At 36.2% G+C, this 22,858-nt stretch overlaps 1 protein-coding gene across 1 annotated transcript in view; it reads right to left on the bottom strand.

The window, feature by feature from the left end:
- Nucleotides 1-22,858, bottom strand: part of LOC140155190 (triple functional domain protein-like) — a 324,171-nt gene that overhangs the window by 129,305 nt on the left and 172,008 nt on the right. The window contains 11 exon segments of the mRNA XM_072177934.1: nt 22-142; nt 1,060-1,144; nt 10,194-10,238; nt 10,992-11,073; nt 13,114-13,215; nt 15,880-16,062; nt 16,994-17,113; nt 17,887-17,979; nt 19,175-19,264; nt 20,818-20,887; nt 21,609-21,718. Of these exon segments, the coding sequence (XP_072034035.1) occupies nt 22-142; nt 1,060-1,144; nt 10,194-10,238; nt 10,992-11,073; nt 13,114-13,215; nt 15,880-16,062; nt 16,994-17,113; nt 17,887-17,979; nt 19,175-19,264; nt 20,818-20,887; nt 21,609-21,718 (1,101 nt within the window).

The following is a 22,858-nucleotide window of genomic DNA, read 5'->3' as shown; positions in this document are numbered from 1 at the left end:
TATGGTATGCTGCTGACTCACCTTATCACTATCCACTGTCTTTTCAGTGATTGAGGTAGAGAGGGAATTGAGGGAATCCCTATCCGGATCCTGGGGCTCCAAAAACGAATCCTCCGTGAGGCTCTCGTCCGAATTTCCGCTCCTGGGAAAAGGATTACACAAAGATTATCATTATTTTATTACTATTTGTATTAATTACACCGATTGTGACAATGAATTCTCCTCACAATTTGTTTTTAATAAAATATTATTATTTCATATTGGCTGATAAAACATAGCTCAATCTTTTAATTTGGAACTTCAACATTTTCGAAAAAGTGCTATCAATCTATGTTTCATTTTTCATAACAGAATATAAAAAAATGTAGTCAGGCATGAGACCCAAAAAGGTGTGTGAATTCGGCCTTAAAAGGCCCAAAACAGGCTGAAAAAAATGCATAAATTTGGACAACAAAACTGCCTGAATTCAGGCAAAAGCTTGTAAATTCTCATACCTGTCTAGTGCTGTGTTTTGATGAAATTGCAAGCATTGAATCTATACTTTCATAACATAACGAAATAGGTGTATATGATAATGTGTATCATGTTATATTTTAAAAGATTTCCAATATACTAAAACTTTTCAGATAACACTAATTACATAAAACTCTTGAAAGGCCTCCTTGTGTGGTTCACAAAGGCTTTGCCGCTTACACAAATCAGATGTAATAATACTACATTTTCACCAAAAATGTTATCAATGATATGTCACATTACAGCAGACGACATAATACCATGAAAAACTCCACACATTTTTCTGCATTGGGCTATTCCAGTTGAAATCCATACACCCCCTATGGAAGACCATGACCTTAATCTCCCACAAAAGAGGTGTATATTCCAATTCACGCATTCAGGTAACCCAATTTGAAATTCACACTCAATGTGTGGGAGATTAAGGTCATGAATGTCTTCCACAGGGGGTATGCATTTCAACTGGAATAGCGCATTCAAAAGCTGATTCCACCCTCCCGCAGACATTGATAAGAACTTTCGTTGGTATGTGACCGGCTCACTTACCTTGTGGACTTCTGGCTCAGACTTCTCACTGAGGGCGCTTTCTTGACAAAACTGGCTGTCTTCAATTTAACTGGATCTGTCAAAGCTGTAACAAAAACAGATTAAAATCATATGTTGAAACACAATGTAAATGATAGGGCATGGCCATCTGTGTACTGCCTAGAGAATATATTGTACACTTCCCATGATGCATTTTCCCATTTCAATTCTCTGTACCTTGATAGGGTCAAAAGGTATCTCAATGAACAGAGCACATCCAGATCTTGCAAAATTTATTTATTTCTTGACTATTGACTCATGTTTATTATCTCAAAATGAAAACAAAGGGAGCCTGTACAAAGTAATGGGAGTGTCATTGGATCCCGTATTGGATGAAATGAGGTTATATATCATATTGCAAAGGATTCTGGGAAGGGTACAATATCTCTTCTGTGTGCTGCCTGTACCATTCTTTCTTACTTTTGGTGTACAATCACAACTTAAATAATTGGGGCAATTCCAGTTGAAATCCATAGACCCCCTATGGGACCATATGCCAAACAAGGGGGTATGAATTTCAAATGGGGTTACTAAATAGGTGACTCCATTTGAAATCTACACCCTTGTGTGGGAGATTAAGGCCATGTCATCTATAGGTGGTGCTAGGTTTCAATTGGAATAACCCAATAAATCCCTGTCAAAAACAGAAAAGAGAGGCTACCAAAAAATGCAGAAAAGATCACACTTATGATGTTTCCATTCATAGTGGGAGCAATTTTGAATTTAATTCTTGCTCATGTGCAACGCAAATCTAAAGAAACTACTGGCAAATAGAAATAGAGTTTTTCATAACGAATCAAAAAGCTTGGATTAAATACAGAAATGACAATTAATAAACAAGTAGTTTAATTTGTTGGGTAAAAGGCTGATGTATATTTCGTTTAATATTTGAGATGATACATTCATACATAAAAACGTTTACAAGATATTTTGTACATCATCAATTAATGTCAGTGCAACAACTCCCCACTGTGGTCCATAATTGACACCTGTCCTATCACCAAATTAAGCCAAATTGTTAGTCTACCTTGAACCAAATGGTATTTAACCAGTAACATTTAAGTCAAGCATAAGTCCAATGTCTTAGACACTCAATGTAAATTTTCCACACTTAGTTAAAAAGCTTCCCTGGTTTTTGAAAAAAAAAAAAATGAACAAACAAATGAAAAATGAAGAAACCATCACCCCTCTGTACAAAAACATGATTAGTCCCTATACCACTGCCAATGTCAACACCAACACCATAGAGACAGGTGGCCACCTAGACTCACTGATTAAAGGTACATGTATGGGTGATACTTCTACAATAAACATATTCCCATTGAATTTATAAAACTAAGTGGAAGAAAAAAATTACATAAATATATCCATAAGGATAATTTTAATTCCAGCCCCCAATGCTGACTCATTAACCCAACTAATTCTGAGCTCGCAAGAGTTAGCAAGCAATTTCTAGACAGAATTAACGGTGCATCAGAAGCAAGCTAGATGTAAACCAATGGTGTAGTACAAAATCAGTGATCAAATGGTTCAACAATCTTACTGACAAGAGAAAACTGACATTCCTTATGTTTGACATTACAGGGTTTTACCCTCCATAACTGAGGATCTCCTGACAAGCTGCCTCACCTGGGCATGCACATCAGCGACATCGAGCGTAGGACAATAATGCATGTCACAAGATCTTTACTATTTGATAGTGATGGCAAGGAGTGGGTATTGTAAAAGTCACAATGGGCGCCTACGACCAGACAGAGATATCAGAACTCATAGGACTCTACATTCTCAATATCCTGAAAACAAAACTCCGGCAAAACAACATAGGTTTGTATCGTGATGACGGCCTAGCTGCCATAAAAGCCACTGGTAGCAGAGCAGATAGAATAAGAAAGGATTTAACCAAAGTCATGCAATCTCTAGGCTTAAAGATCACAATCCATGCCAACCTGAAGCACATGAACTACCTCGACATCAATCTTGATCTTAACAAAGACTTCCATAAGCCGTACAGAAAACCAAATGACAATCCCCTAATGTCAATGCAGAATCAAACCACCCACCAGCCATACTCAACCACATGCCATCCAGCATCGAAAAGAGGATCTCCATGTTATCTTCTAAAGAAAATATATTTAAGCAAGCAGCTCCCGCATACAATGAAGCTCTTACATCATGTGGTTACAACGAGGAAATATCATTCCAAGAATCATGTCCAGCGCAACAGAACATAAATAACCACCCAGAAGTAGTAATATAACATGGTCCAATCCACCTTTCAGTAGGGATGTGAAGACTAATGTTATAACAATAAAGTTAGTCAAAGCCATTCGAGTAGCCTAAACTTAATTACCCACTATGCAAAATGTTGATATACAAGAAAGAAAGAAACTGTGAAGTGTAAACAAGTATTGTGCACTATGTGGATCTATTTTAATACAAACATATAAGGGATCCATTATAATTTTGAATCTATATTTGGCAGTGATGCACACATGATTTATGGTTCCTCTGACCATGAGATTGGAAGTGAAGTCAAAAAGCAGTGTGCACAACAGCATTTCAATTTTACTACCTTTACACACTGGTCTGTGATTCCGAGAACTGCGTTCATGTTTCACAGTTATACAACCTGAAACACACATTGGCATCGCTACCAATCGCAAAGTGATAAAACCTATTGTCAGAAGGATGAATAACTGGCCAAAGGTACAATTCTTGAAATCTTGCAACTGGTACCATTATAAATCTAGACAGATAGTCGGACTACCACATAGTCTTTTGACAAACAGCTGTCCACAAATGTCCGCCCTGATATCAAGGTGTGGAAACACGCAACAGAGTGACTCAATATAAGTTTCTCTAATTAGAGTCACGCGGTAGCCGTGACCAGCAAGTTTTTAAAAAAAAAGACTGATAAAGAAGACTAATAACAGATGCTCCGCGAGACTATATTTACACCTAACATTAAAACACTTGACTTCTATTGTTCGATGTTATTTTTCGCTGGGTACAAAATGTATCTAAAACCATGCTAAATGTTATTTACAGTCCCAGGTGTAATATCGTGACAACTCATTAATTCCAAAAGGGCCACCAATCCTACAGTCAATCATTGTTCGTAATAAACAAATATTTTGCTTCCATTTCACGCGGTATTTCATAGCGAAAATTAGTTGCAAATCATACTGATCCAGAATTTTTAGACACTGCTACAGGTCTACCTGGTTATCACCTTCACACTACTTTTCCAGATTCACTTCCAAATATACCCTAGCAGTTTCCTGGATACCCTACATACAAATTCTGAGCCCCATTCGCCAAAAAATCAAGTTTTTCACAATTCTTTTGTTCTTATCGGATGACGCATCCATTTATATAATAAATGCTGTATTTCGACACAGTAATTTACAGCAGAGTCCCGTGGCCTAATGGTTAGGGCGCTTGACTCCAGATACGCTATCCCGAGTTCGAAAACCGGTGACCAACTGATTTTTTTTTCAATGTTTTATTAAATAATTTATTGTCATTAATCAAGGATAACATAATTTTAAACATCCAGTGCTATTGTGATATTTTTTTTTTTATTAAAGCAAGTTGTTTGATTCTCATGGAAATTGTTTATTGTGTTAAGGGCCTATTTAAAAACACAGCATAATGTGATACAACACCATCAAGGATCAAAAGAAATCTGAATAACACAAGAAACTAGATCAGGTATTATAGGGTATGCAATACGACGTTACTCATTGTTATTCTCATTTAAATATATTTTGTCCTACCACGGGCAAATTCGCATGATAATAGGACAATAAAACATGATTGTGATATGTATGAATTGAATGGTTGTTGAATCGATTAAGAGACCTGACTCTCTGTCATCTTCAGCTATCGTAGAACATGACAATTGTCATACCGCCCCGGTAGGTTGATTACAAACACTCTGTAGGTGTGGAAAATTGTTCCGCTAGTATGGAAGGCCAGCAGGAAAAAAATATCCAAATAACATTTATCAAGCATAGTACGGAAGCGTCTATGTGACACAACTTGACAAGATAAATATCTTGCCATGTCGGCATTATGTCAACATGACGATATAAAATATCTCGCCAAGACAACTGAACAAACAAGTCAACATGGCAAGATAAATTATCATGCTAAGTCGACATACCAAAAATGGATGTCGTCTTCGCGAAATAAATTATTATGCCAAGTCAATTTAGCAACAAATTAATGTATACATAGCAGGATATTTTGTCACGCCCAGTTGACTTACAAACAAACAATATAAGTCAACATGGTAAGATAAATTATCATACCAAGGAATAGTAATTTTGACATCGTATAATTTAAATTATTGAAAAGCATCCTCGGGATGTAGAGGAGGGGCGGACCCGAAATTAAAGGAAAATTAAATCTCAAAAGACCGCCGACAACCGCCGCTCAATAGGGATATGCAACTAGATTGCCCCGAGGGCTACAAAGAACCACAAACCGCGAAATTTGGATATCCAGCTAGATTGCCCGCAGAGGACTCAGGAACCACAGATCTTGAAATATGGATATCCTACAAATTAAAACCACAAACCGCGAAAAACCGCCAACAACTGCCGCTTAATAGAAATATTCAACTATATTGCCCCGCATGGCTACAAAGAACCACAAACCGCGAAATTTGGATATCCAACTAGATTGCCCTGCAGGGCTATAAAGAACCATAAACCGCGAAATATGGATGTCCAACAAGTTTTAACTATAAATTAGCCCTTGATAGAGGGCAAAGCTTGAAGGATTAGGGAAATTATAACCACGAACCGCGAAAGTTGCCTTAACAAACAATATAAGTCAACATGGTAAGATAAGTTATCATACCAAGTAATAGTAATTGTTGACACCGTATAATTTAAATTATTGAAAAGCATCCTCGGGATGTAGAGGAGGCGGCCCGAAATTAAAGGAAAATTAAATCTCAAAAGACCGCCGACAACCGCCGCTCAATAGGGATATCCAACTAGATTGCCCCGCAGGGCTACAAAGAACCACAAACCGGCCCTGATTTGGTAAAACGATCTAACTTGAAATTGGGACATTTTGAGATAAATCCATATCATGGGTAATGTGAGGGCGCTCTTTCCATTTGTGACATCCTAAAATCACCACCATGCCACCAAATAATGAGATTTTTATATTTTCTAAGACATTAGATCTGTTTAATAATTTATTTTATTCAAAAAGAAAAACGTCAAGTGTTCAAACTTTAAAGCTCTTTTTCTCGAAAGAGCGATTTTAATTTCAAGTTAGATCATTTTACCAAATCAGGGCCGAAACCGCGAAATTTTGATATCTAGCTAGATTGCCCCGCAGGACTCAGGAACCACAAATCTTGAAATATGGATATCCTACAAATTAAAACCACAAACCGCGAAAAACCGCCAACAACTGCCGCTAAATAGAAATATCCAACTAGATTGCCCCGCAGGGCTATAAAGAACCACACACCGCGAAATATGGATGTCCAACAAGCTTAAACAATAAATTAGCCCCGATAGAGGACAGGGCTTGGAGAATAAAAAATACCACGAACCGCGAAAAGACCGCCAACAACCGCCGCTCAATAGAGATATCCAACTAGATTGCCTGCAGGGCTACAAAGAACCACAAACGGCGTAATTTGGATATCCAACTAGATTGCCCCAGGGCTACAAAGAACCACGTACATTTTAGTTATATAGCTACATACTCGTATTTTTTATTGTCATAAATCAAGGATAATATTATTCAAACTTCTATTTTTCGCTTTATTCGTCTTATGGAGTACTTCAGTAACGGATGACTTTTCAAGCTTGGAGCTACTCGGCTTCATTCATAAAAAGAAAGGAAATCTACCAAAAAAGCGTTGACAACGTAAAAGAAAGCAGCAAGTTTAAAAAGCCCCACCTCGGCTCACTTTTTGAAACTTGGTCCCATTTGTAAAAGATACTGATTTAAACTTTGTCATAATTATCAACTTAAAACATTTCCAGAAGTGTTATGAATCTTTAATGTGCCGATGCGATATATTACTTAAAAGTTGTTAGCATTCTGGAACGATCAGAAAGGTTATTATGTTGTTCTTGGCCAATATCCTATATATGTTTTGTTTTATAATAATTATTAAGTTCATGATCAATGATTGAATTAAACGAATAAGAAGTAGGCATGTTAATGGCAATGATGCTAAAAAACACCGATTTGCTGTTGATATTCAAAATGGGACCAAGTTTCAAAAAGTGAGCCGAGGCGGGGGCTATTTAAACTTGCTGCTTTCTTTACGTTGTCAACGCTTTTTTGGTAGATTCTTTTTTAACAATAGGTGCCATGTAAAATACGGAAGTTTTCACATCTTTACCAATTATTTTATGACAACCTGTATGTCCCCACAGTAAGTTACGATGTAGTATAGACAAACACCAAATGTTCGCTGGCCAGCCGATTTCACCATTCCTCCATGACGTTATTCTTTGTGTACATATCATCGCCTGCATAACACCGTCATATCTTTAAAGGCTGCCTTACGTGATTTTTATTATCATTGTTATATTTCATGTTGTTATTTTATATTTCAGCATGCTTCTTTCTTTTATGAATGAACATGATATGGAAATATTGTGACAATACCTCAAAATCAATATACAAAGTTAATTTAACAGTGTATCTAATCACAATTTGATGACAAATTGACAGTAATAAAAAAAATCACACTAGGCAGCCTTTTGAGATACAACAGTATGTGATGCAGACAACGATATGTTACCATCAAATCTAAAATGCTAATCATAACTTGCACTATACACCAAGAAATGTGTACTTGAGCAGAAATCCAGAGTTGCTAATCTGAAGGCTACATACACACAAATTATCAATACAGTACAACTGATAGTCATAGGCAGACAAAATAGAATCATATTCAATTATAAAGTTTGGATTGATAGAGCAAGCTAGCTAGAGCTACCTATTCAGTGCTGTGTATGTTTTCTGTATCTCTTCAAAACAAGCAGTGTGTATCAAGTGTTGTCGAAACCTTTCAGAGCCAATTGCAGTAATTTGGCCAGAGCAAGATGCCCTAAGTAGCCTCAAATTTAATGAAGCACTAAATGCACCTAAATAACATTATACATAGTTCTGGTGCTCAAAATCACCCAATTGGGTAGGAAAGCAATATTATTTATTAGCCAGCAACCCCTTGCACCTCATTAGGGAGTGCAAAATCCTGTTCCAAGTAGCCTAATTTCGCACCTAAGTGCAGCATTACCATCACAGTGTATCAACCATCTCTAGAAATTAGCAAAGAGAATCACACCGACTCAAAATTTTCACATGTGCAATGCTATGGTATATCCACCATTTTGGATTGTCGCTCATGGAGGGCATATAGTGTGTCTTATCTTAGAGTGTTTATTGACGAAAGTGCGAAATCGAACAAAGTTTGGCATATTTAAGCTCGAGTGTTACGCTTAGCATGCATTTTTGGCCCTAGAAAGCAAACAACCACTTCAAAAAGTTTGCTGGGTGCAAGGCAAAATAATCTGAAGGTACATTATTTTGCCCTCCATGAGCGACGCATAAACATAATGGAGTTGGTACGCTTTGGATCCACCTCAGTGAGATAGATATCCCATCCTCACTGGAATGCAATGTTTTACGAATCAACCAAAATGAAAATCAGTCACAGTAAACTGAACTGGCATGTGTACATGTTGACTGGCATATGTACATTGTTTTTTTGTACATGTCAATGTATATCTCAATCTCTCAAATATTTCCATTTTATCTTCTAATATAATGTTAAAATTTGGTAAAATCAGGTGGTACCTGATTTTAACACAAATGCCCTTCTATAACACTATTAAAGCCATAAGGTACGATCTTATAATATGAAATAATTGAATTTTTTTTTCAAACCTGACTTTTTCGCATATCTGTAATGTTTACACATGTCCCATCTTACACCTAAATGGAATTGGGCACATTTGTTTTGTTTGTAGTTCAACAGGGCAATTTGGACATTAATTAATAGTTAAGTATGACTAAAAATCCGCTACAAAACTCCATGTTAAACGGCCAAAAGTAGCCAGTGAGGTTTAAAGCACTTCACCTTGTTATTTCAGCTTAAAATGGACAGAACCTCTTCACAGCAGTTATTAGTTCAGCATTTTGGGTACAGAAAATCAAAAAATAAAATTTGACGGAAATCATACATTATGGCTTTAAATCCTAATCTGGCCTCACCTATGTGCAAAACATAATTAATGTCCTATCATTGTTTTAAATCCTTTTGTCTTAAAATCCTACCCAAAATAAAGTGAAGACCACAGGCTATTCCAGTTGAAAACCATACACCCTCTATAAAAGACATGTCCTTAATCTCATACACAGGGGGTGTAGCAAATGGAGTCACCCATTCAGGTCACCCCATTTGAAATCTGCACCCCCTGTGTGGGAGATTAAGGTTATGTCTTCCATAGGGGGTGTATGAATTTCAACAGGAATTGCCCAGTGTGATTGTCAATCCATTAAAAGCCCTTGCACACTACAATGCTTATTTTTTGAAACAGAAAACATGTTAGAGGAGAAAAGAAAAATAGTTTTCTTTCAGTTGGCTAAAAGAAGTCGGTCACTACCACCACCATCACATTAAAGGCATATTCAGTGATTTGCTCATCCGGAGGATTGTAAAAATCATCAAAATTCAGATTTTGGCACCTTTGTTAGTGTCATATATGTGGTAACACAGCCTGCTAGTGGTTAAGATGAAAGCTGTATATTAAAAAGATAAAATAAGACATTTTACATGAATCTGTAATTTCTCTACTAAAGTAGAGAAATTAGCAACATGTATATGCATAGGGCTTCAACTTTGTCAATACTGCCGTTTTCCTTGTTTTTTGACAAAGTTTTCATTTTTAAAATACCTAACAAAAATTTTAATGACTTATCCTTCACTTTTAGAAAAATTATCCACAATTTAAATTTTTGTACACTTTCGCTGGGATCACTGAATAGGCCTTTAAGGGTCAAGAATTGAAGAAATAAAGTGTAGTCATACAAACAGTACATACTATAAAATGACAGATTTTCATGTCGCCAGTTGCTTCCCAATGGTACTGTGAACAAAATCAGCAGGATTTCTTTTTTTTAAACTTGCACAAATTTTATAAGGTTATATCTCAATGGTGGGAGTTAAGGACATCATCTGTCTATCAAACTCGGGCACGGTATATCTATGAGTGTCATGATGATTGAGTTTCTGAACGTGATGGCCTTATGATTAATGTAAATATACAAACCATCTCAAAGGTTAAGTCATTGTAATAGAAAACTTTCTTTCCTGAAGGCACTATGTCAACAATGCCTAGAAAAGTTACTTCTTGCCATTTTCTGTGATTCCTTTTCTCTGTTGACGGCACCAGATGAGTCAACCTTCTTTTTACACACTATTAACCAATCAAGCAAGGATGTAAATGGGCAACATATTTCCTGAAAATCCATCTGGTCCTTGGACAGATGGCAGTGGGCTTATATACGGTATTTAACATTTAGGGGGTTTGTCTGGGGACTAGGCTGCAGGGTATCACCCCACTCCTAAAATATTTTAGCTCTTTTTATGACGAAATATTATCACCAAATTCTGGAAATGTGAATTTCTGGAATTCTGTCATTTTCCGCAAGATTTACATCCCTGATCAGGGGTCATGGGGAATTTGGTTGACAGTAACATAAGATGCAAACTAGTCTTTTAATTCTGTCTCAGATTACAAATAACACTAAAAATCCACAAGGCACCCTTTGTATATAAATTATGTACTTTACATCTGGTCTCTTTATATCAACAACAAAAGGACAAACAAACAACTCACCAGCTCTTAAATGTAGCTGTCTTTCCTGGACAATTTCTCTCAACCTCCTGATCCACTCCTGTTTTGTTTCTAGGGAAGATGCCTGGAATGAATTCAAAGAAATGAATGACAATATATTCTGTACAAATATTGATGCCCTCTGTATACAGTCTTTATTTTTGTATACCGTATTGTTTGTGATTTTTTGAAATCACTCTAAAGATGGTACCTGGAATTCATAGAAATGAGAATATATGTGTATGGATGAATACTGGACTAATATACAAACTTATTTTTTCCTTGCAAAAATTTGTGTGATTTATTTGTTTGCAAATTTTTATTTTCTTAACCCTAACGCCCTAGCTGCTTTTTGGCAAGGGGGGAGGAAAGAAGGAAGGAAGAAAAAGGGTGCGGTTTGAACCACCGACCCTTGGGCGCCAGACACATGCATCGGGCCTACCTTGCCACGGGGTTTAGCTTTGCCGCCAAGCTTTCCGTGACCATATGACTGTTCGCATGATGACGCAATCGCATCACGTGTGATACCTGCCTGTGCATATGCTTTGTGAACTGTTTTTTGTTGTTTGGTACGGTTAGGGTTAATATGCACATATATGGGGAAAATTAAGTGATTCTTAACCCTAACGCCCTAGCTGCTTTTTGGCGAGGGGAAAGGAAAGAAGGAAGGAAGAAAAAAGAAGAAGAAGAGAAAATTTTTTCTTCTCGGGTGCGGTTTGAACCACCGACACTTGGGCGCCAGACACGTGCATCGGGCCTACCTTGCCACGGGGTGTAGCTTTGCCGCCAAGCTTTCCGTGACCATATGACTGTTCGCATGATGACGCAATCGCATCACGTGTGATACCTGCCTGTGCATATGCTTTGTGAACTTGGTTTTGTTGTTGTTTGGTACGGTTAGGGTTAATGATTCTTATTTGAATGTTTCCATGTCCATTCTAAAATGTTGTGAAAATAAAACAAGCTAACTTATGGTATAGACCACTTAACATGTGATGTCATTGCAAGGCAGAATGTGCGCGACTTATAGCAATTTCCATTGTTCTTTGCCCTGCAGTGTGCGTACGCATCGTAGTTTGCTCATGGCAAGTGCATTTTAAATCGCCACTACGTTTCATATAGTACAAGAAAGCCATTGAACAATGTAGCAGTTTATTCAAGCATATCGATAGACCAGTCCCTTGGCTTTGTTGATAAACAATTATGTTAAGTGGTCTATACAACAGTCAATTGACTTTTGGCCATCACTTGAATTTACTGATTCATGGCTTTTTCAAAAGATATATGAGATATTTATTTCATGAAATTTAACTAAAACATGTGTAAATTATGTACTTTTGCATCCCTTTATATTCCTGTTTCCATGTTCATTCTCAAAAGTTGTGAAAATAAACCATTGTCAAAAGAAAGCATACACAATGGTCAATGTTATTCACTTTGCAAAACATGTTTTTCTTCCCAGTTGTTGACTTCCTAAAATAGTCGTTTTCATTTGCATTTCATAACGTTTACCTCGGAATCTAGGAAGGGGCAACTTTGAATATTCTCAGTGGTTGAATCGTAAGCAAAAAGTCTGATGAATAACAAAACAGGAGTGACATGCTACTTTTAAGCTTAAAAAAAAAAAAATTGTTTACTTGACTTGTCCTCCACCGACCGACCCTAATCTGGAAAAATCTGGAAAAAAGGTGGTTTTTTTGTTTTACTGTATTAATGAATACCGACCCTAATTTTGAGAAAAGGGTTTTTTTCTTACAACATTTTTGACATCCTGAAAAGTTTTTTTTACAGTTTCTATACACTTCTAAACTGTTTTAAAAACATGAATGAAGTGGCATACAGTAGAGAAATATCCCAATTCACAACTATTTAGGCTAGTTATTAAGCTAATTAAAGACATACAGTCATCTTTGGCTATGATCTTTAAATCCTGACTGACTGACCGACCGACCCAATTCTGAAAAAGTTGTGAAGGACAAGCAAACTATCTCTTTTTCTGCCCTTACTTACCATGCCTATATGTTATGGCATGGACATTTCTGCATTCTGGTCACACTTTCTTTTAAAAAAGATGGGGGTGTTTTGCATTTAATAGAGTAAATATGGTATAGATGTGGTTGCTTACCTTTAAGACAATCCTGTTGTCAGAGCTAGGTTGCCTGCCTGTCCACAGGGCAAATTTACAACAGTCTCCTTCTATGTGTTCTGTAACTCCAAGATCAGAGGTCTGCAAAGAAAATAATAGCATCAGGTATGATAATCATTAATGGGAATGTATGGATCAGTGGTTAGAATTCGAGCTGCTGGTACAAAAGGTCCCCAGTCCAATTTCCAAATCACATCACTATACACCTTCCCAGTTCCAAGAAATTGCACTCACAAACTATAATCACATCACTCCTGTGCTTCGCAAACTTCACTGGCTACCTGTTAAGTATAGTATCATGTACAAACTTCTTCTATTGACTTGCAAATGTCTTCTTGGACTTGCTCTTTATTATCTCGCTGACTTGATTAAAGGATACAAACCATCTTGTACCATACACTCATCTTCAAAACTAAATCTTGTTTCAACATCAGTTTCTACTACTTCTTAATTTTTTATCTTTTTATTTTTTTATTTTTTTTCCATTTTTATTCACCTGTACTTGGGCCTGGTGGAAAGGAAAAAAGAACATACATGCATGCTCCACCAGACCCCATCTTAATTACGGTAACCAAGAAAGATACAAAGATACAATCAGAGTATGACAATGAGATTTTTAAAATACTGCCCACCATGACAACAGGACTCAACGGATACCTCTGTTAAAAAGAGCATAATGCTGCACACTACGATATCTTATCATATGAAAGATTCTAAAACTCTTGAACAATTTAAATCTTCTTTTAAAACATATTTATTTACTCTTGCATTTTGTAATAATTGATTTCTCATGCTTTTTTGTTTGTACATGTTATTTTTTTGTTTACTGTTTTTTTTTTAATTGTATTATTTATTATTATCCTCAGTAGGACAGAATGACAACCAGGAAACATAATACCTCCGGTGGAGGCATAAGAATGTTTTACTGAAATTTTTTTTAAAATTATGTTGCTAAAAAAAGGTTCTGGGGGATTTTCTCCAAAACTGAGCATTTTTGCCCAAATTTGACCTCACAGATGGATTCAAGTCTTTGCCATTCAAAATATGTAGATCAACAATTTAGCAGTTATGGGGCCCAGAAGTTTGCATAATTTCAGGGTTAACACCAACCTTAAGCATTTTAAGATATTAGTTGTTGCAATGTAACAAATTAATAAAAAATAAAAACTGCAATTTTCAAATTACTACCGTATTCTCCACACCTCAAATAATCCCTTACCATCATCATCCTTCATCACATTTATATAACACCCAAAATCGAATGATTCAAAACTATTTTTATCCCTTGCACAATGGGCTGATGCAGAGACTTCCTCACTGTAAAATTGAAAATTTTCGTGCAATTAATTGTTCATGTTTTGCCCATTTTTAACTGTTTCCCTTGTTTTTAAATTTGTGTTTCCTTACATTGACCTAAACACAAAATGAATATATTCACGGGTTGTTATTTTTGCAGTAGCAGCATGGAATGCGAAATGCGTAAAAATAAATATAGCATGAAAATTTCCACTTTTAAGGTACTTTTTTTTGTATCTGTGCAGTATATTGACAATAACGAACCATTGTCTTCATGCATTACACAGCTCACACACCATGTGGACAGGAAAAACTTGTATTATAAACCTGCTACCACTTACAGTGAGTAATCTAATCTATCAAATTTTGAAGATACTTAACTGTAATTACTATGTCTTTCCTATCATTAATTTTTATTTTTTATGTAATTGCAAGAAGTGAAAATATCTTCCTTGTGAAAATTAAATGCTTTCCCCCAAATCATGCGATGAAGGTACTAAAAATAATCATCACCTGGAACCTTCTGATTTGTTTAAAAATAAAATTGTAGATATTTCAAGTTGTTCATTATAAATAAACTATTGCAGGTTTTCAAGCTCTCTTTAAAAAATTATTTAGGGATTATTACCATTTTGATACGCATTCTGTTATTATTTTAATTTGATCTTGAGCGTATCTCTATATGTGACTCCTCGCCACAACTGAGCCCGGATGTCGCCAGTGCCACTATTGAGATATGCTCCATCGAACTTAACAATAAACAATAGGAAAGAAAGGATTTATTGACTGTTTTATTGATTTTTCACTACTTAAATGTCAAGTACTATAGACATGATATACATCATTTTAAAGCTAATTTCAAGCAGAATATTTTGGTTGAATATCTCAAAAATGATGATTGGCGACATCCGGGCTCAGTTGTGGCGAGGAGTCACATATTGGCAAACATTTTTAAGACCTAAATTAAAATATTATCATGTGTAAAAAAGGACAATATTTACTGATTTTTTGAGGCACAAAAGTCCAAATGTGACATGATCTGGTCCATGGGGGCCAAAGGCAGCAAATTTGAAACTGAGATAAAGGTAAAAATGTGGAGTAACAAAACAATAAAATACATAAGAAAATAGACATCTAAAAACTTCATAACTTTAGAACCAAGTATGCTAGACCTTTGGTGTTTTCGGTAAATCATAGTCTATTGCATGTATAATGTAATAATTACAGTAACTCAATTTTCAAAAATGCCTCCTTTGGTCCCCATGGACCGGATTGTGTCACAAATTAAATAGCTGGGATGTAATTTTGGAACATTAGCCACATAAAAAGATATTGGCCTGTAAAAAATATGCCCAATACACACAGTATTGCACTCACAATGACAGGTATATGATTAAGTATCCTTATATAAATCCTATAAAATCATCAAATTACATAATAGTTACTTACGTCTAGTTTGTTCTTATAAATATATTTGGTCTTTCCTGTACTGTCTCTGCCTTCTTTGCTTAGCACCAAAAACATTTCAAAGAGGAAGATGTGTCTCTCACGCCCTTTCCTAAAGATGTGCTTAGGATCCCACACTTGGAAGGAATCTTGTAAGACGACTTCACCATGAGATAACAGGTTGCTCTGAAAAAACAAAACAAGAACATACATTTATTGACAAAGTTTAAACTGATACACACAACTAAGACTCTGTGTCTTTTTCAAACCGATGGTGATTGGTTTATTGATCTGGGTTGTCACATGACGAACTAGTGATGTCATGTGACAGAACAGGTTCATAGACCAGTGGCCTTTGTCCTTGTTAAGTGTGTCTGATAATAATGGCTCCCTAACACCTCAGTTAAACCAGTCAAAGTCCTGATCTAGCACTTTCACATCCTTCCACGCCATGGTGTTTTGCGGCTTCTGGTGCTTGGGCGCCGTGACGTGTGCTTGAGCACCCACACTTGTGTTACTTTGCACTTGTGGAAAAATAAGGTATGACCCTGCCCCTTTCAACAGATTTATACTTGACCAAAAGGTGCCTGCTTGCTACTGTTTAACCATGTCAATTTAAAATGTAGGTAATAGGCAAAAGTCAAGTTAGCTCAATCAGCAAAGTATTAATTAGAATCTGGTGCATTGGTGTTTGGCGATGCGAGTACGAACCCCAGCGTAGTCCCCTGTTTGATCTGGTGAAATAAATGTGCTAATTTAAAATTACCTTGGACATGGAAGTAACTGCTTAATGTCTTGGTTTCCTCATATAAGAACTCTGGGAGCAGATCCTGGTTGTGATGGTTTATTGAGGTATGTATAGGGTGTGTGCTTTTTAACTGCAAACCATTGCTTGTTATGTGCTAAATGGTTTATATGGTGTGTTCATGCTTGTGGGTTTATGCCTCTGCATAGCGCACTATAAATCACTGTGCTTTTTTTCTTCAATTTAGTCATAAGAATAGCAATGAGGCAATGAGCAAGAAATACGTAAGATTTAATATACCGAGATGTATAGCGTCAATAGCTCTCTTGGGAGTTATGGGTTGTAGGATTGTGGTGTAATTGTATTACTTACATCAAGTCCTTCCAGCATACTAAGATGCATAGCATCATTAGCTTTCTTTGGTACAGTTAGCATGACATCCAAGGCTTCCTTAATTTCACCGATACCTTCCTCACAACATGTTAACAAGTCCTGTCAAGATATACAATGAATAAAATAATGATTAATACACAAAAACTGTGAAAAGGCTGGTTGTTTATGTTGGCAAAACTGTTGCAAATTTGGGGGTGCTTTGTTGGTAAAAAAACCCACTGGTTTACATCATATTATAAATGCCAATGTCAGAGCTATGATGTTAAGTTGCTTTCAATGTCTTTCAATATCATTGAAAATAACTCCACACATGTGATCGTGGCAAATTGACGAATAAAATCCAAGAATATACCTATTACAAAATTCAGTAACGTGGCCCTCTATTGACAGAATAAAACAATACAAAAGCTTAATCACTACTATGCAAGGCAAACTGCCTGAAGCACTTCATGAGAACTTCAAATGGAAGTTACCCAATTGTCTATTCTATTTGTGACACGATCTGCTCCATGGGGGCCAAAGGAGACATTTTTGAAAAGTATTACTTTATACAAACATTAGGCTATAATATACTGAAAACACCAAAGGTTTAGCATACTTGGTTCTAAAGTTACGAAGATTTGTGATGTCTAATTTCTTATGTATTTTAACTCCATTTTTTTGCCTTTTTCTCAATTTCAAATTTGCTACCTTTAGCCCCCATGATTCAGATCGTGTCACATTTTGAAACCCATACTTTCTCTGTGGACGACTTCAGCTAAATCTTCCACAAGGGAGTGGGGATCTCAAATGGAATTGCCTATTGCTTCATAAATCCACTCAGATTATTCTCTGTCACACAACATAGAAAATAATACTCCAGTTTTTTTTACCTTAAGTAATAGTTGATATTTTGTTATTCTTTGTACTGGTTTGATGATATAAGCTTGGATGGAGAGCCCCAGACCATGTTTCTTCTGAATCTCCTGTGAAGAGAAATATTTGATCAAAATGACTTCATTAAATTCATCATTAAATTCATTGCCATCTAAACTGTAACATTATGTATATGTAAAAGCATAACATTGAAAAAAAAATCTGAGAAAAACAGCAATATAAGCAGTCTTTCAATATTATCGATTAATTATCATGTGACAACTGATAATAGAAATGAAAGAAGTGTACCTATAGTCCATCAACTCAGAAGTACAAAGTAAATAGACCTCAGAAACTGGAGGTATGAGAATAATTATTTCAGTACAATGCATGTGTAAATGCTTCTTTGGTGCGCCAACTGCTGCGCGATTTGATATGATATGATATGATATGATTTTATTAACCTGCACAACATCGCGGCCAAACGGCCGAATTGCATTATACAAGAGACAATAAACAAATATTATGAAAGAAATCAAATACACATAATTATAAAGCAAAAAAAAAAAAAAGCAACTTGGCATGGAAAAACAGCAGATTTGTACTTACCGAGCGCACAACGCTCTTTATGCATCACATTTTTTAACATGCACTGTGTGTGATGCAAAGCATCGACACCCGATGCCAGATTTGGTTTGTACTTCTAGGTTGAAGCAGTATATACTGCTCAAAGCATTATCATTAAATTGACACAAACACCAAAGTTATCGCTAATGTTGGATATCACATCTTTGTTGGTGACAAGCCCATGTGTATACATCTACATTAGAGAATTAAGAAATAAAGGGTGCAGCATTATACTTTACACGAAACTAATGTGTCCGAGGTGCGCCTCACCCATTATTTAAACGTTTTTACTGCCGAGGATACATTATTTGCGTGTAAAGGATAATGCTGCACCCTTTATTTCTATTCTATTACCAGAAAATAGTGCAATTTAAAGAGAAAATGTCATTTTTTGGCACAAATATTTTAAGTTGTTTACTTCAAGGTGGAGCGCGTACGCGTAAGTGACAGCGCGTATCGCGGAAATATTGCACACGTAACCAATCGTAATGCTGTACGTAGAATGTGTTACGGCGCTTGACCCATTAATTGCAAGATACGGATGAGCTTTGTGAATTTTTGTCACTATCGACCCATGTTGCACTGAATAGCAAACCAGTACAGGGAAGAAATGCATTGTGGGAAGTAAATGTTATCTGCTCTGCATCTACATTATAAAAACAAAATCCAGATACTTACATCAAAGAACCCTCCTGCCTGTTCCATGAGCAATGCATTAGAGTCAGGTTTATTCCTGCAGTATTTCACATACATACGGAATCTGTCAGCCTGCAAACAAAGAAAAGCATAGTTCAGTTCAATTCAATTCAATTCATTTTCATCAAAATACAACAAATGCTTAAATAACACCAACATGATTAAAAAACACAAGATGGAGGAGATGCAACAAATGGCAAAAGCCTGCAAAAGTGTTGCACCACCTTACATAAAAATAAAACACACACACACACACACATAACACCAAAACAAGACAAGTGTGGAAGCCTAACAAACAAAGGATAAGATAAATATATCACAGTTGTTAATTTACCAGCAAATTAAATTGGTATTAATTTACGATAATTAATGAAAATTATGAAAATACAAAATTACAAACTTTACTTACTAAGGAACCAGGGGCCTAAAGCATAGTAAGTAGAGGATAATCTTGTAGCAAATAAAGATGAAACTCAATTTCACAATAAACAAGGACACAATAAGCTTCCCCAGCCCCTCCCCCACCATCCAAACGAATAGCAACGTTTCCAGGGGGGAAAATGATGATGATAATTAACCAAAAAGTTAATAATTAACATAAGTTAATGAGCACTTTGTTTGCTACAACCATGTGTAAAGCATCTTTCTGCATCTTCTGATATGGTGCAGATACAAACTAACTTATGAATTTTGACAGCATGTGTTTCAACAGGGTCGTCTCTACTGCTCTGCATAATTTTTTTTAACAAAGTCTGGTAATGATGTCTTAGTTCCAGTGAAAAATAAAGAATTTTTGCATAACCATACTAGACCAATTAAACATGAATTTACAAATGGAAACATTACATGCATAGGCAGATATACCAGAGTAAAAACTCCGGACATACCTGCCTGTGCGGGGACTCGAACCCCAGACCTCTCGCTTGTCGGGCGGCGCTCTTACCACTGAGCTACACAGACTGTCCCTGATAAACAGGACTCAAGTCTGGTACTTATGGATATGAGCAGTCATGCGGGGTAAACAGTACAAACAACACATTACATACCAGTGTACGAGATCAATTAATGATGCTTACTTTTTTTTTTAATATAATCATGCAAACAAGGGAAGAGGCCTACGCATCATACACTGGAACATGGAAACATTCAAACATTACAAACTAGCGCACGAGATCAAGTTAATGATGCTTAATCGTATTCTTAATAATAAGCGAGAGGTCTGGGGTTCGAGTCCCCGCACACGCAGGTATGTCCGGAGTTTTTACTCTGGTATATCTGCCTATGCATGTAATGTTTCCATTTGTAAATTCATGTTTAATTGTGCTAGTGTGCGATGCGTTATTCTTCTTGCCCCTGCGTATTGATATATTAAGAATACGATTAAGCATCATTAACTTGATCTCGTGCGCTAGTTTGTAATGTTTGAATGTTTCCATGTTCCAGTGTATGATGCGTAGGCCTCTTCCCTTGTTTGCATACTAGACCAATAATACCCCTTTAGATCACCATCTGCCCCTTCAGTTGAATATTACATGTGACATCCCTAGTGACCCACTCCATAAGAATTCCTTTAATAATGTTACGTAATGACATATAACATGCAGTGAAAATGAATGCAAACTTACCCAGGTAACAAAACAATGTCCAACATCTTCAGGCATAGCTTCATATTTCTCAAGTTCCTTCAAGAAGACACTGTTAAGAGAATTTCAAGATAAGATTCAGTCATGGTGAGCTATCCATGTGAAACGCACATTGTTGTTGGGCAGGAAAAACCTCCTGTGTGTCACTGGCCCCTGAACATGTTTAAACAAAAACCTCTTATGTAAGCTCTTGGCCAGTTTGTTTTAAACATGTTCAAGGGCCACAAGTACATAGGACGATTTTATGGCCCAACAACATGTAACATGGAAATAGATTGTGTGAAAAATAACAAGACCACATATCTTTTCTAAGATATGTTCATGTACTGGCCCACTATATTCCTAAGCTCTCTAGTTTTTAAGTAACCCACCATCAGATAGTCGGACTTGTTAATGGTATCCAGCAGATCACATACAGTTTCATACCTGTTGCTGGTTACTTATCTTCTTCCTATATATGTGCTTACAGCAAATTCAGTATTACTGCAAAGGCTTTACGCACACAAAACCTTTAGTTGACTCGGATCCTGGAAACTAGGATGGGGAAGTTGTACTGATAACATACCCTGAATGATCTGTTACTTTTTTCAAAGAAGTCTGTAACATTTCATTTGTCAGAGCTGAGGTATTGCTCTTCAGCTGCATAAGACCAATGGTGGCTTAATGCGACTTCTTAAATATGTGGTGTTACATGTCTACTTCAACCTGCACAGTCTAAAGGAGTCATGAGGGTGATGCTTTAACCATATCAAAAAAATGTTAAGTATACTCACTTTTTGTGGAATTCATAGATTTCTTCAATATTTCCAAATATTGTTTGTTCTTTACCTACAATGCCAGGGGGTATCTCAGCTACTGATGCTACCATTTCACATAAATAATTCTGTGGAATGTAAATAATTAAATATGGTGAGTTAAAATGAAATGAAAATGAATCCATACTAATTTGTGTATAACACATGTCAGCTAGTCTTATGCATAACATTTAACTAACCTGCTTGTGATTCACATTTTACTGGTATCCACATCAATGTTTTTCCTTTGAATTCAATATTTTTTTCCCAGTTTCGTAAGCATAATCTGAAACTGCAGAAGTAATTCAGGTATGTGGAAATTTCACATCATATCATGCAATCTTTGGCACAAACTTAATGATCTTTTCCCAGGGATGAATGCCTTGACAGAAATGCCTGAAACTGCTTCAACATTGCCTGAAAATGTGCATTTCCCTATAATTTTGTACAGGAATAATCCTAGCAAGCCTGAAATCAAGCAAATGCCTTACGTCCCTATTTTCAACTTTGATCCTTTTATCACTATCCGTTATCTGCTCTTAACCATTATCATCCTTTATCTGCCGATTTGTATATTATCTTGCTATTTTATATACAACTAAGATTGTCATAATAATTGTCACTTTTCTGTATGCTTATATTGAAATTTTAAAAATGTATTCTTTTATACTAAACTGAGCTCAAAAAGAAACTTATAATTTTTCACAAGGTCATATCTTGAAATCCTGTCCATCAAATTGAACCAAAATTACACACAGATTTACTTCAATACTCTACTCTTAACGCATGTCAGTGACCAAGCAGTTACCCAACTGACACAACAGCAAAATGCACTGACATGGGACAGCTTCCTAGACCACATTCACAGCCCAGCCCTGTTTCATGAAAAAAGTGTATGAAAAGCAGAAAGCAACACCGTTTTATCATCTGTGCAAGGATCTTGTGTACATCCTCACAGATTTTTTGTCCTGGGTGCCAAATGTTGGGCTGTGAAAGTGAAGGAAGTCCAGGAAGCTGTCCCATGACAGTGCATTTTGCTGTTGTGTCAGTTGGACAACTGTTTGTTTACTGACATGTGTTTTGAGTAGAGTATTAAGGTAATCCTGTGTGTAATTTTGGTTCATTTTGATTGACAGTATTTTAAGATATGACCATGTGATTCACAAGTTGTAAAAAATTATAAGTTTCTTTTTAAGCTCAGTTTATGTTTATCTCAAACATAGTATCTT

This window comes from Amphiura filiformis, chromosome 6 (assembly GCF_039555335.1).
Source record: "Amphiura filiformis chromosome 6, Afil_fr2py, whole genome shotgun sequence".
Taxonomy (NCBI): domain Eukaryota; kingdom Metazoa; phylum Echinodermata; class Ophiuroidea; order Amphilepidida; family Amphiuridae; genus Amphiura; species Amphiura filiformis.
The sequence above is the reverse complement of the archived record's forward strand: the minus strand, read 5'-3'. Positions and strand labels throughout refer to the sequence as shown.